General features: G+C 47.7%; 1 protein-coding gene across 2 annotated transcripts in view; it reads left to right on the top strand.

Annotated features, from left to right (window-relative positions):
* GALNT16 (polypeptide N-acetylgalactosaminyltransferase 16) overlaps nucleotides 1–15038 on the top strand; it is a 608740-nt gene that overhangs the window by 518276 nt on the left and 75426 nt on the right. For both annotated transcript variants that reach the window (XM_069638585.1, XM_069638586.1), the window contains exon 9: nucleotides 4890–4993. In XM_069638585.1, the coding sequence (XP_069494686.1) occupies nucleotides 4890–4993 (104 nt within the window). The remainder of the gene's footprint in view (nucleotides 1–4889; nucleotides 4994–15038) is intronic.

Genomic DNA, 15038 nt, shown 5'->3' with positions numbered 1-15038 from the left:
TCTTATCGACACTCCCCTCGACTCACCAGCTGTGATGAACCGCTTGGCTTTGGATTCAAGGTTGGTACCACTGAGACAAGCATCTCTCCCCAGCTTGGTTATCAGCAGAGGAGGGTCTCACGTTCTGTAGACATCTGCCGCAACATACGCTGGCCTTTGTTTGAGGTCTTATGTTTCCATCTGCGGAGGCTTTACAGGCCTGGACCAGAAAGGGCAAGGTCACTTCTCTCCCTGTCACCCTTTCGGTAATCGCCGTCTTTCACCTCCTCTTGAACTGCCATGCTGAGTTAGCCTTCACGTCGTACTGTCTACCTTGCTCGTCTTGGGCTTTCGTGCTCCACCTTTTATCCCTGTGGGGAAAGTAAAGGGCCGTCAGGTGTGTGTGATACTGGTTAATTGCCTAACTCTGCCTGACCCTTGTGTCAGGACATGTCAGGTAAACAGATCTACGAGTCTGTTGTCTTTCGTGGGGCAAAAAGGTGTTGGCATAAGAGTGTTAAATTTGTCTACAGGGTAGGATGGGGAAACAGGGCTATATGGGATTACCACCCTTTTAGGAGGGTTTGTGAGGCAAACAGGAATAGCTAGGATCTTGAACTGTGCAGGGGGGGATTGTGGGAATGGTAGTTTTATTTGAGCAGGTTGGGAGTGCAGTAAATAATAATCAGAGGGACGGAAAGAAGAATGGTTGGGAGTATTCGGGTAGTAGGTGGTAATGCAGGTTTTATCGGAGATGTGGTTTTCAGGTCTACTGGGGTTCCTGCTCCTAGGGTATTTACCAGATATGGAAGGGAGGCAGATGTTGTACAGCCTACAAAGGTGTCATGGATCTCGCCCTCCTCTCCATCCTCTCTGGTACCATACTGTGTCTCCCTGGGGTTTATTTCCCAGAGTACAAACCCTGGCTTCCACATCCCGGTGAGTCTTTCTCATTCTTTCACCCCTAGAGTTGGGATCTGAGTGGATCAGCCCCTCGTTGGCCACCTGAATAAGGGTTTCTCAAGGTTCGCTATGTGAGATACCCTCAGGTATCTCACATGACCCATACCTGAGGGAAGCAGAGAGACTAAAAGGCCCCCTCGGGTACAGGCTAGCAGAAGCAGATGGAGATGAAGTCGGAGTGGTAGCAGTAGTAGTAGCAGAAGCAGAGCACAGTGTTGGCAATCTAAGCAGAAGTGGGTAAAACAAGGGGACAGCAGGATTCTGATCAAGCAGATATCAGCTGCTTATCCCGAGAGGGTGCTGTTTCCCTAAAATCTGAAATGCAGAGGTTGCACAGAGGAAGACGTGAAGGAAGACTGCTTTTCCACATGTTAACCTAATTGCAGAGATTGTGCAGCAGGAAGCGTGCCGCAGACCGTGGCTGGAGAGTGTTGTGCAGCTGAGGGCCTCAGGAGCGAGAGGAGCTTGTTGACTGTGTGGCAGGACCAGACACCTTCACTGAGGAAGAGTGTGTGTCCAGGCAAGGCCTAAAGCAGTCCAAGCCCTGCACCACGTGAAGGGAGGAGAAACCGAAGCTGTTGAGTGTTACCGACCATTCGGATCCTTTGCACATACACAAGCAGGCAATTGTATCCAAGTGAAAGCACTCGCGTGAGAGTAGAAGCCATATGCAAGCGACCGTTGATTGTCGGACAATGAGAAGTCTGAAAAGTAGCACTCCGCGTATGAGCAAACATTATTCAGTACACTTGCGTCAGAGTAAAAAGCATTGAACACATTAACTGAATACTTAAACTCTTGAATAAAGCTGAAAGAATGATTGCATGTACCTAAAAGTGACTGCAAGGTAAAGGCTAACCTGAGAATCAATTGTAAAACAGTAAAAAACAATGTGGCACTGAAGTTAAGTGACTGAATATAATTAATTGTGAGTTCAGGGAACAAGCATTGTCTTAGCCAAGAGTAAAACAAGCCTTTCCCAAGACAAGAATAACACGAGCAATACACAAGCCAAGAGTGAAGTGAGTATTTACCAAACCCAAACAGTGGTGTAAGCATTGCCAAAGCCAAGAGGTGGTCAGAGTGTCTAAATCCAAAAGAGACTAACACGGCATGCAGTCAAGATACTTTGCTTGGCAGCAGACAAAGAAGTGAATGCAAGGCTGTAAGAAGGTAAAGCCAGAAGGAAAAGGTGCAGTTATATCCTTACTGACCTTTTGGTTATTAATGCGGCAGAAAGTGAAGAGTGCAAAGAGGCTGCCCCTCTGAAGGATGAATATTCAGAAGAAAAGTGCCTTGCCTACTTGGAAGTGCTCATGAGCACACATTTGAATGCTGCAAAAACCAACAGATGTCCACAACTTTGTGGAACCCTCCCATCCCTTGCACACCCTGTATGTGTTAAATAACTACAGAAAAGATTTCTTTTATGAATACATTTAATAAAAATGTAAAGTAATAATCTGTCAATTCAATTAATCAACATTTTTTCCACAAACAATATATTTTATTAATATATTCAATTTCCAATTGCCATACCCTTGTACGCACAATTATACATTTTCTGAAAAAAAGTTATTTTTGATCCAACAACAGCAATATCTTTTAAACAATCATGGTGAAACCAAAAACTTAGTTTTTCCACACAAATTTACTCAACGCGTTTCGGGAGTCTAATCCCTTCATCAGGAGCTTTTTAGTTCGATCTTGCCCTTTGTCTCTTGCTTATTCCTACAAAAAATTATACAAAATATATAATCAATTATTCTGTACTCGGGTATTTAGAACCCAAATCTGTCTGTCATGTTTATAAGTAAATTCACATCTGGTGTGCAATTCATCCCCATCATTTGAATGTTGTCTTTTCTGGAAATTTGCTACAAGTCGCAAAGTTGTAAACTATTGAAACAGTGGTTAAAACGTTTGGGTTTTAGTAGATTTGAAACTTCAAAGCCCAATTGACCCACGTGGTGAATCCAAGCAGAAGTTTACCTGGCATGAGAATTACCCAGGTAGAATCAGGGCTGCTGTCAATTCAACCTGACAAAGTTATAAATTGTGCTACATGATGTTGTGAAGAGAAATTTAAAGAGTGCTGCCAAGAAGCTGTGTCCTTTTGCCTTGTCAAATATTGTGGTTTCAGTGAATCTGACAAGGAACTGTATTTCCTTCTTGACATTTCGAAGTTGTGGTAAGACATCATGGCTCAGGACCTCATTGATGCTATTTGATGAAGTGGAAATTATGACTGAAGGAAGGACATAATTAGATCTGTTGGTTGAACATTTAACTTTCTTGTGACACAGTGAAGGAGCCAATAACTGAAGTGAAACGTTATTGTAAACATGAATTTCCTTGTTTCTTTATGGCGAACATTGGATTTGAACCTAACTTCAAACCTGGGGAAGGGGAGCTCGCCCAGGTTACAAAGAGAGGCTGTGAACATATGAGAAATACTGGTGTTAATATTTGTTGTGAATTGCCATATAGTTTCTTGTGTATTTTATGCTGAAGTGTGAGGGCCATATATTCTTTGAGTGTTTCCTTTTAGTTTTTTTTGTAGTTTTGATAGGCAGGTAAATCCTCGTCGTAGTAGGGATAGTGCATATTTGGAAAAATCATCCAAAAGTTGTCTGCCTCACATTTCTGACCCTTCACACCTGGCCTCTCCGTCAGCCAATCAAAAGATGAGAATTCAACTTCACCTTACCAATGGATTCTTGTGTAAAAGGGAATAATATGTAGTTACTTCTGTTATGATTGATGACAATCCTGGGGTTGTTTCTTTCAAGAAAGAAAGGATTCACCGGACAGGATCTTATACAAGACGTTGTTCTCAACCTGCAAGTACGCACCCCAAAAGCTTTAATCGCATCTAGTGACTCGCTCTGCTCTGCAATTATATATATTTCCACTATCGGCACAATTTCGCAGGATACCTAGGAGACATATGCGGGTTCACTTGCCGCACTAGGCACAGCTTGCCGACTTGTTGTAGCAGTCCTCATTATTAGTGGAGGGCTGACCCATACAACTGATTATGCAGGATGAAAACACACCTCTCTCTCCCAGCACTAACAGTAGTGTGGTACTGTATAAAAGGCCAAGCCCAATCCTCTTGTAAAACGCTCTGCTGCTCTTGAGCTAGGTTTGTAAGTAATGAAATAAAACAGAAAATGCAGTAGCTTTTCTCAAATACTCTTTAATTATAGTTTGGCAAGTACAAAACTGGCCGTGTTCTGGGTCTCATTTGTCAGAATGTGCAGGTGGTACAGTCCCTTTATAAAATGGAAGAAGCTTCAATGCTTTTGTTTTAAAATGTGCGCATGTAGGACTGTGGAGCTCTCGGGCTCCCTGCAAAGCTATGTACATGTTTTGCATCCCTTTGCTCAAGAGATCCATGGGGTTCAAATCCTGGACCACCCACCAGAGTAATCCATTATCCTTCATGCTAGTAAGGTTATGGCTACTTTAGAAGAACATTAGTCCATAAATTGGTAAGGAGGTGCCCTATTCTTGATGGACCTTGAGCTGTCGGCCATTTTAGTATGGGACTATTTGACATTCAGATTGATGCATAGTCTAAAAGGACTGCACCTGTTTAGATGAACCCAAGATTCAGACAAGCTTGCTGTCATTGGATCGATGTGTCTACTTTCCCATATAAACATTCATTCACACAATAATCCTGTCCGACTATCTTCCATTGAATGCTTATTTTTCTCAAGTTCAATAGTTTGATCAGCTTTACAGAAATGTCCTTGAAATATTTCCTTGCCCAACGGCGTATTCCAACCCTGCGCGGCTGTTGGGTTAGGATCGAGTTGAAGTGTCAGCTCTTTGAAGTACGTGCCCTCTGCCGTCCAACCAGGAAACATGTTTTTCTTATTTAAGCCCAGGTTTGTCAATGTTCAACTAACATGTACCTTTTCTTCTTTTGATTGCAGGACACCGGTCATCGCAGGGGGCATATTCGTCATAGACAAATCCTGGTTTAACCACCTTGGAAAGTATGACGTTCAGATGGACATTTGGGGCGGAGAGAATTTTGGTACGTATTCCTGCAGACCCCGGCACAAAGGTCTATGCAGGGATCTGCAACCTTTGGCTCTCCAGATGTTTTCATCAGACCTAGCCAGTAAAGTCAATGTCCAGGGATCATGGGAATTGTAGTCCAAAACATCTGAATATCTGGAGAAACACAGGTTGCAGAACCCCCTGGTCAATTGATATGATTGGTGATAAACCAACACTGTACATTTCGGAAACTAATTGGACAGCCTACTCTCCAAAGATGATCTCGTCTGCCAATCACAGTTGTATCCCAGTATTAGCAGTAAAAGTAGCAGTGCCCCCCCCCCCACATCTCCCCGCCCAGGTCATATTGTACTCTCCCATGTATCGCACATTGCTCTTTTGCTTCCCAGCTAGCTTAGTATCAGAGAAAACTCACAAATGCGTTGCACTGCACATATCTGCATATGTACAGGTCCAGAAAATCTATTTCAGAGAGGGTTTGAAGGCAGTTTTTATCACCGACTTTAGACCATTGTACAACCAACAATGCTGTTTTCATTCTCAATATATTCACCACTTTCTGGAATTTTGGGGAGCGATTGACATCAGGGGGATTTAGAGTACTGAAATTGCTTTTTATGGATATTTGTTTTTTTTTAAAGTATTGATTTCAGGGAGATTAACAGGAAAGCTCCTCATCCAAAAAGTTGTGAACCTGCCAGGACAAAACTTTGAAACATCTTCATATTGTCTGATACTCTCCCCTTATTAGAAATTCCAATTTGCACACTACATGTTGTTTCTACTGGACCTAATTGCTAGCATGTGAATGTTTGCTCATCTGCCAAACTGCTGCGGCCAGGGGTTTTTGTTATTGGACTACATTTGTCCAGCAGAAAAATACAAGGAACAATTCCACAAGTTAAGTAAAAATACAGCCAGTCAGATCGCACAGCAAGTAGCGCACTCACTTTGACATCATCGCTAGTTCGAATCCCAAAACTCAGCCTTTCATCCTTCCAAGGTCGTTAAATGAGCACCACACACCGCAGGTAATAATAAGCAGCGCTCAGATGCCTGAGGGTTTGTAGCGCTATATAAATGCAAAATTATTATTATTATTATTCGTGACTGAAAGCAAGTAACACCATTAATCACCCAGTAAACATTTCTACGATGCTACAGTAATTATCTGACATTTTCTTCGAATCCATGTGGAAACTACTGGATCCAGTGGAAACCAATGGTGTTTGATCAGCTGGATCCATACATGTAGGAAAAGGCAAGGCTCGCTAATTCACTCATAGCCTCGCCACTCTGCCTAAAAGATCATACCCACATTCCCAATATTGGGAATACTCAGGACTGCCCCAAACTCCCAGGAATTTGTGTTTTCCACCTCGCCCTTATTTCCTCATAACACATCTGATTTGAACTGTGTTGTTGCCCCAAAAGTCCCTTTCGCGACCGTGTCAACAAGTCACTGTATTACCCAATGGCAAGGTGTGTGGATGAGTCATGTCAGTTAGAGGAGAAAGTGCATATTTTGTGGCAAGGGTCAACATTTTTGGGTAGGCGAGATTTCTACAAGAGCATCCATCTACCTATTTTGGGCTTCCTCGGAAGTTGGGTGGTGCAGTAAAAATGCAGCGTTAATAGCGTTACCGCCACATTACCACACCGCCTAAATGAGTTGTGTGGAAAGTTGGAGGATTCACCTCCAGCTCTGAGCAGCAGGTGAATGCACCAATTTCCTGCTCATCTTTGGCACAATTTCAGCAGCGCCGGTAGTTGTGCCGAAAAAGCACTTTTGAGTCCTATGGACTAATAACATGGGGACTTACACTGTCACCAGCGGTTGTGATCCAGCGGTAATGCAGCCAGACCAAGTGGTGGTAACGATAATTGCATTGGGCGGTATTTCCAGTGGGTGTACCAGCGGATTACCACCCAACTTCTGATGAGGCCCCCTGTGCTTTAGGCCAGATGTCCGCTGCTTCTAAGCTCTGTAACAATAGTAGTTATTATTACCCAAGTTAATGGTACCCACTTTATCAACTGCGAGGGAAATAAGCGGCTTAGAAGACCCTGGCGGGATTCATATCTATGACCGTAGTTCATACACATTTCTCTGAAGTGAGTGCTTTACCCGCTGAGCTATCTCACCGATGAAACAGTGGACCCTGTACAACCACCAAGCAGGGCCACTAGGAGAACTTATGCTGGCCCAAGTAAAGCACCATTTTGGTGCAATCCATTATAATAGGGTCAGATGTGAGGCACGCAAAGCCAGTTTGGGGTTCCTGGTGGCGCCCTGGGCAGCTGCCGAGGTTTGCCTCACTGCAGCCAAAGCTCGCAGTGCCATCATTGGCCCAGGTTAATTACTTGGCTGACTGGTCATGTAAATGCATCGGGCATCAAGTATCGCTCTGTAAGAGCAAAGGTTTGGAAGACATCAAAAAGAACATCTTTCTTTGGATCCCAAAGGTAGAGTGTCACGCGGAATGAGTGACACCTGGCAGCTCTGGAGCTGGCAAATCCAGAACTTCCCGGGCGCGCTGAGGGCTTTGTGCTCGCGTTCTAAAGAAAGAAACCCCACGAGGTAACCGCTCCAGTGATGCGTTTATGAATTATTAACCGAAATATCATATGACTGCCGCATATCCATGAGATGAGCTGGCACTTAAGAGACCGTCCTTCCGCCCCCTCCACTAGTGCCCGGTCAGTGTCCTTCCCTGGGGGTGCAACTGATCCGGGCGACATCAGAGAACTCGGGGCTGGGGAGAACGAATCCGTTTTACATGGAAAATAACCTGTGTCTTGGGCTGCTTGTTCTTCTGCAGTCGGTTTGGTGACAGACACCAGCCTCATTACTCTGCCGTTGCCCCGGACTTCAAAGGGGCTCCCTGTAATATGCTTGCTGATGAAAAACACTCATTCCAGACGGGGGGAGGGGTTGGGGGGGGGGCTGGGAGCCAAAATAGGCCCTGGAAATCATTTTTAAGTGGCCCCATATTACACGTTTTCAGGAAGCCCAACCAGGGTCGGACTGGGACACAAACTAGGCCCGGACACCCAAAGAAAAGTGGCCCACCCCCCTCGCCTCAAAAAAAGTGGCCCTCAAACCATCATCCGTGAATCGCATCCATTTACGACTTTACAGAAAAAGCTACTCATGGAGGGTTCATGTGTCTGTTGCATGTAATGTTTTGTGTAAAAACTTGAGAAAGGGATAACCTACAACATGAACCGGCCTTAACAATCTGTGCTTGCGTTACCACTGTAACACATTTCCATGCTGCCGCTGGTCCCAGTTCTGCCCCACCCATGTCACTCTTCTTTTCCAAGTATTGCTGAAAGCGGCTATCCCTGCCCGAATTCCACCCCATGGATCCCATTGTGCTGCCCCATATGAACTTGAATGGAAACTCGTTCCACTAAAACACGTGCATAACAAATACAGGCTATTACTTCTATGTATGCAAGTATGTTCGTAGGTAGTAACACAATTGCATGCTATTCCAACTTAACTGTAAAGTATTCATCCTTCTACGTGGAGTCCTCTGAAGGCACTAGCAATGGAACACGGAGGTTTTGCACCATTTCTGGCTTGAATGATGACGCTCTTTCACCCCATCATGTAACAGTTGGCATGCAACAACCTTCCCACACAGCACAGTACTCACGGCCCCTGTGCAGTGTCCTCCAGGGCCGAACCAAAAATGCAAAATGCTGGTGTGGGCCAGTATTTTTGGGTCAAAGTAGACCACTTCTTAGCCAGTGTGGGACAGTTTGATGAGCTACTTCACTAGGAGGTTAGTACTGTAATTAGACAGGTTTTTACATAGCACTTCAAGTTGGACTTTGTCCACTTCTAAGCGCTGTAATAATTACCCAATTTATTGGTATTCAATTTATTGATGTTGGAAGAGTGAAGTTATTGACTGGAATGCCTTCTAGTACTCCTCTGTGATAGACGTGAGAGGGCACTAAATGACACACACTCATCACACTGATGCATGCCAGTATTACGCAGCTGTGCATTGGCACAGATGGGCTGTTTGTGGATATGTCTATACCCCATAGAAGCCTCTCAGCCTCAAAAAGAGCCAGTCGCATGTGACACGTCAACCAGACATGTGATTTGTTCCGCCCCATGCCAACACCCCATCGGAGGCACTAGCTTGCGGTGGCAAATATGTGAATATTCCATATATAGGCCAGTAAACTTCTGTGCGTGCCAAGTGCTTCATGGCCCGGCCTGGTTCTGGGTTCACCCCGTTCTGCCATAATCTGGCCCAGCTCTTCTGCAGCATAGCTACCATGTTGCCTCGTGCCATGTGTTACACCTTCACCGACTCCTGACCTTCTGCGAGATCAGTGTGCCTGCATTCTGCCTGGTCGGCCCTGCACTGGAGGAAGAGGCAGTCGGCCCTGCACTGGAGGAAGAGGCAGACTGCTGCATGCAGTCATTCTGCCTGGTCGTCCCTGCACTGGGGAAGAGGTAGACTGCTGCATGCAGTCATTCTGCCTGGTCGTCCCTGCACTGGGGAAGAGGTAGACTGCTGCATGCAGTCATTCTGCCTTGTCATCCCTGCACTGGGGGAAGAGGCAGACTGCTGCATGCAGTACTTCTGCCTGGTCATCCCTGCACTGGGGGAAGAGGCAGACTGCTGCATGCAGTAATTCTGCCCGGACATCCCTGCAGTGGGGGTGGGGAAGAGGCAGACTGCTGAATGCAGTAATTCTGCTGGTCATCCCTGCACTGGGGAAGAGGTAGACTGCTGCATGCAGTCATTCTGCCTTGTCATCCCTGCACTGGGGGAAGAGGCAAACTGCTGCATGCAGGAATTCTGCCTGGTCATCCCTGCAGTGGGGGAAGAGGTAGACTGCTGCATGCAGTAATTCTGCTGGTCATCCCTGCACTGGGGGGGGGGGGTGGTAGAGGCAGACTGCTGAATGCATTAATTCTGCCTGGTCATCCCTGCACTTGGGGAAGAGGTAGACTGCTGCATGCAGTCATTCTGCCTGGTCATCCCTGCACTGGGGGAAGAGGCAGACTGCTGCATGCAGTCATTCTGCCTGGTCGTCCCTGCACTGGGGAAGAGGTAGACTGCTGCATGCAGTCATTCTGCCTTGTCATCCCTGCACTGGGGGAAGAGGCAGACTGCTGCATGCAGTACTTCTGCTGGTCATCCCTGCACTGGGGGAAGAGGCAGACTGCTGCATGCAGTAATTCTGCCCGGTCATCCCTGCAGTGGGGGTGGGGAAGAGGCAGACTGCTGAATGCAGTAATTCTGCTGGTCATCCCTGCACTGGGGAAGAGGTAGACTGCTGCATGCAGTAATTCTGCTGGTCATCCCTGCACTGGGGGGGGTGGGAAAGGCAGACTGCTGAATGCATTAATTCTGCCTGGTCATCCCTGCACTTGGGGAAGAGGTAGACTGCTGCATGCAGTCATTCTGCCTGGTCGTCCCTGCACTGGGGAAGAGGTAGACTGCTGCATGCAGTCATTCTGCCTGGTCGTCCCTGCACTGGGAGAAGAGGTAGACTGCTGCATGCAGTCATTCTGCCTGGTCGTCCCTGCACTGGGGAAGAGGTAGACTGCTGCATGCAGTCATTCTGCCTGGTCGTCCCTGCACTGGAGAAGAGGTAGACTGCTGCATGCAGTCATTCTGCCTGGTCGGCCCTGCACTGGGGAAGAGGCAGACTGCTGCATGCAGTCATTCTGCCTGGTCGTCCCTGCACTGGGGAAGAGGCAGACTGCTGCATGCAGTCATTCTGCCTGGTCGTCCCTGCACTGGGGAAGAGGTAGACTGCTGCATGCAGTCATTCTACCTTGTCATCCCTGCACTGGGGGAAGAGGCAGACTGCTGCATGCAGTACTTCTGCCTGGTCATCCCTGCACTGGGGGAAGAGGCAGACTGCTGCATGCAGTAATTCTGCCCGGTCATCCCTGCAGTGGGGGTGGGGAAGAGGCAGACTGCTGAATGCAGTAATTCTGCTGGTCATCCCTGCACTGGGGAAGAGGTAGACTGCTGCATGCAGTAATTCTGCTGGTCATCCCTGCACTGGGGGAAGAGGCAGACTGCTGCATGCAGGAATTCTGCCTGGTCATCCCTGCAGTGGGGGTGGGAGAGGCAGACTGCTGAATGCATTAATTCTGCCTGGTCATCCCTGCACTTGGGGAAGAGGTAGACTGCTGCATGCAGTCATTCTGCCTGGTCATCCCTGCACTGGCGGAAGAGGCAGACTGCTGCATGCAGGAATTCTGCCTGGTCATCCCTGCAGTGGGGGAAGAGGTAGACTGCTGCATGCAGTAATTCTGCCCGGCCATCCCTGCACTGGGGGAAGAGGTAGACTGCTGCATGCAGTAATTCTACCTGGTCATCCCTGCACTGGGGAAGAGGTAGACTGCTACATGCAGTAATTCTGCCTAGTCATCCCTGCACTGGGGGAAGAGGCAGACTGCTGCATGCAGTCATTCTGCCTGGTCTGTTACTGCCACTTCTCGTGCAGGTATTGTCTACATGTCAAATCAGGATTTTTATTTTTATTTTCCTGAATTTCAAAGCCCAAAATCATGTGAGTGGCATCCTGAAATACTTCCTGTCTCACTGTTGATGCATTATTAGTGATGAGGCTGCAAGTCTAATTTCGGTGTTCTTTCATCTACAAACCTTGTGCTCTTGGGCAGCCTCCTCTATTGGGCACACGGTGTGAGCCCTTTGCTCCCGAGACTCTCGGCACATCACACATAGCAGTGTGTGATCCTCTTCACAGAACAACTGCAACTTCTGCCTGTGTCTGGGGCACAGTTCTCCCTCATGGGGGCACTCGGCGATTATATTCAGTTTGAACATTTCCACAATGTTCCTCAGCTCGCTGTTAGGTCGGAGGTTTCTCCCTCGAGTTACACTCCGGCACTCGGGGCAGGGGTGTTCGGCCCCCAGCTCCTCCCAGCACAGGGGGGGGGGCACGGAGCGGGTATCGTGGCTGAAATTATTTGAAAATGCCTGTCAGAAAATGCTTTCCTATTAATGCATTACTGAGCATGCGCAGACGCACTACGCATGCTCAGTAAGCAGGGAAAGCATATTCTGACGTTCCACCAGCCTGCTGCATTCAAAGAAAGTAAACACTTCTGTGTTGCTTTCTCTGCATATCCGTCAGGCCGGCACAAGCGGCGGGCCGCAAACAAAGGATCTCCGGCAAGGCCCTGGGGGCCGGTTCCTGAAGCCCACGCCTGGGCCAGTGGCCCAGGCGTGGGCTTCAGGAACCGACCCCGCCTGCCTTATCATGATTTCGGCCCGGCCACGGGCCGAATGGCCATTGGGCCAATCCGACCCTGAAACCAACCCTTTTCCAATAGGAAAATTTGGAAATACCACATAAGAGGCCACAGGTGCAGAGGCCCACTGGGAAATCTCCAGAGTTCCCTATAGGCCGGTCCACCCCTGGCCAGGGTGCAGAGGCCTACCGGGCCATCTCCAGAGTTCCCTATAGGCCGGCCCACCCCTGGCCAGGGTGCAGAGGCCTACCGGGCCATCTCCAGAGTTCCCTATAGGCCGGTCCACCCCTGGCCAGGGTACAGAGGTGCAGAGGCCTACCAGTAAATCTCCAGAGTTCCCTATAGGCCGGCCCACCCCTGGCCAGGGTGCAGAGGCCTACCGGGCCATCTCCAGAGTTCCCTATAGGCCGTCCACCCCTGGCCAAGGTGCAGAGGCCTACCAGTAAATCTCCAGAGTTCCCTAGAGGCCAGCCCAGCCCAGATTGCTTTGAAGGCTCTCCAAGTGATCAGAGTGGAAATTGACATATGCACCCAGAGTTCCCAGAGCAAGTGAATGTTGCCCGGTGGCGGTGGGTGCACTGCCCTTGCCCAGAGGAAAATGGAGGCAGAAGGAGTAGACGCATTTCCCGCCTCCTTGATATATGCTCCTTCATGATATTCTTATGCTGCATAAACCATCACTATTGTGGTCTGACGGTGCTGGTAAATGGCTGATTGCACCCCCCCTCCCGTACCCCTCGACGGTTGTGGAGGACGAAGAAAGGGAAAAAGAACAGGACAGGGATTTACAGAGCTAGCAAATTGGCAAGATATGATGGAATTGTGGTACAGGGAATATGCTTGTATAAGTAAGGGTGCGTGTGGAATGGAAGACAGTGGATTAGGCAGAAGGCCGATCTAGAAAGTGGGAACATTAAAACAACTGTCTGTAATGAGCATTTTCCAGTAATGCAGTTTTCTTGTAATGTGGAAGAAGTACTAGAATTAGTGGAAGCACGGCTGTTTAATCTTATCAAGATACACAATATGGATTAAAGTCCCCCTTAAAATGAGTAATAAGGATATTGCAAATCGCTGAGGAGTTCCTCTGTAAGGGAGCAGATTTCCAAGGTCACTTGCAATGTTTGATTAATAACTATACCGGGGATACTTTTAGGCAATATAACCCTCGGAGGGGTGGCATTACCAGTAGGGTAATGCCACCGGGGCCATAGTTAGAGTAGGCTTTTTAACGAAGTCCCGGGGGCATTAGCCTTCCGGTAATGCCACCCCTTCAAGGGTTATATTGCCATTAGTACACTGGCACGTCGTACCAGGGTACTGAGAGCAATTTGTCTCGGATTAAGAAACGGCGCTGCAACAGTTATTCGACTCCAGAAAAGAAAAGAAATGGCCACCAAGGATCGGGGAGAAGAGACTACATGTAGTCCATTCTCCCTTTCCATGGCAGGCATTTAAAAGAATGAAAAAAAGTAAACAAACAAAAATGGCCACTATGGAAGGGGCGAAGGGACTACACGTAGTCCCTTTTCCCTTTCCATGATGGCCACTCACTGGAAAAAAACTCTGGGATGCCGCAGCGTCAGAGACTTGTCGGGCAGTTAAGGCCCAAGCCAGGGCCAATGAGCTTACTTTTAACAAGCTCATTGACCCTCGCCGGGTACTAATATTCATTATAATACAGTGGTCATCCATCAACTCCTTCAATACCTAGCCAGTTGCTCACTCCAACGCAAGATAACTCCGGTTGTTGAAATAGAGAATCCATTTAGAATCAATCGTTTTTTGGGGAAAAACACAATATGCAGCTTGTAATGTGTTACAAAGAAATATTTTCAAGCTGTTTAATTGAAGCTGGTTTGGTAGCATAACCTAGGTGTTTCTGAGCATGGAAACGTCCAAAAAGACCACATTTAAAATCCTGAATGGGAGATTTGGCCGAATTTCGGCCGTTGAAAAATTCCAAATGGGCGAAAAGTTCGACTAAATCCCCCATTCGGTGGCAAGGGCTGTGGAGGGTGCGGGGGGTGTCCCCTTTGTTCACTATACTGTGAGTGGGGATTGTGGGGGTGTCGCCCGCAGCCGTTGCCATAAAAAGTTAAAAAATAAAGGAAAGGACCCTGCAGCGCCGGTTCCTGATCACAGAAGTGAAAGGGAACAGCCGTCGCAGGGACACAGCGAGTTGGCGGCACACAGCCAAGGTAAGTAAGTGTGTGGGGGAAAGGGCAAAGTCTAAATGTTCCGAGCAGAAAAGACCGAAAGTTATTTTCAGAAAAATTATTTTCAGTCTTTTTTTCCCGCAAACATTTCAGCCACGGTCTTCCAACCCAAATCCACTGAGCAGATGGATCAGCATTCTCCTTTACTAAACGGCAGCAGTTCACTAAATGAACACGACTCAAAATGTCTCTTTGTCAACTAATGACTCATGTGTCAGAGAAAGTTGTTTCAGGAGCGTGGGATCTGAAAAGCTGGATGTACCTGTTTCAGAGGCAGCTGGTCTTCTTTTTATGCAGCCTTGTGCAGAGAGGCTGTGTGAGAGTGGGGGAGATCCATAAACAGGATTGGGAAGGTAAGTATGAGGAAGAGAGTGGGGGAGATAGCTGGGCAGGGGGAGCGGAATTGCTGTGGATGATGAAGGGACAGAAATGCAGGTGTGGCCCGCAGCCTTCCGCTCACTTTCAATATGGGTTTTGACCAGTTGTTCTAGCCTGCGTTTGGAGCACGCCGATTGGCTGGCACTCCAATCCAGAGCGAGAAGAACATTAACATCCATACTAATTAGCAA

This window comes from Ambystoma mexicanum, chromosome 14 (genome assembly GCF_040938575.1).
Source record: "Ambystoma mexicanum isolate Mex_15411 chromosome 14, UKY_AmexF1_1, whole genome shotgun sequence".
NCBI classification, from domain to species: Eukaryota; Metazoa; Chordata; class Amphibia; order Caudata; family Ambystomatidae; genus Ambystoma; species Ambystoma mexicanum.
Note: the sequence above shows the minus strand (reverse complement) of the source record. Positions and strands in the feature narration are given on the sequence as shown.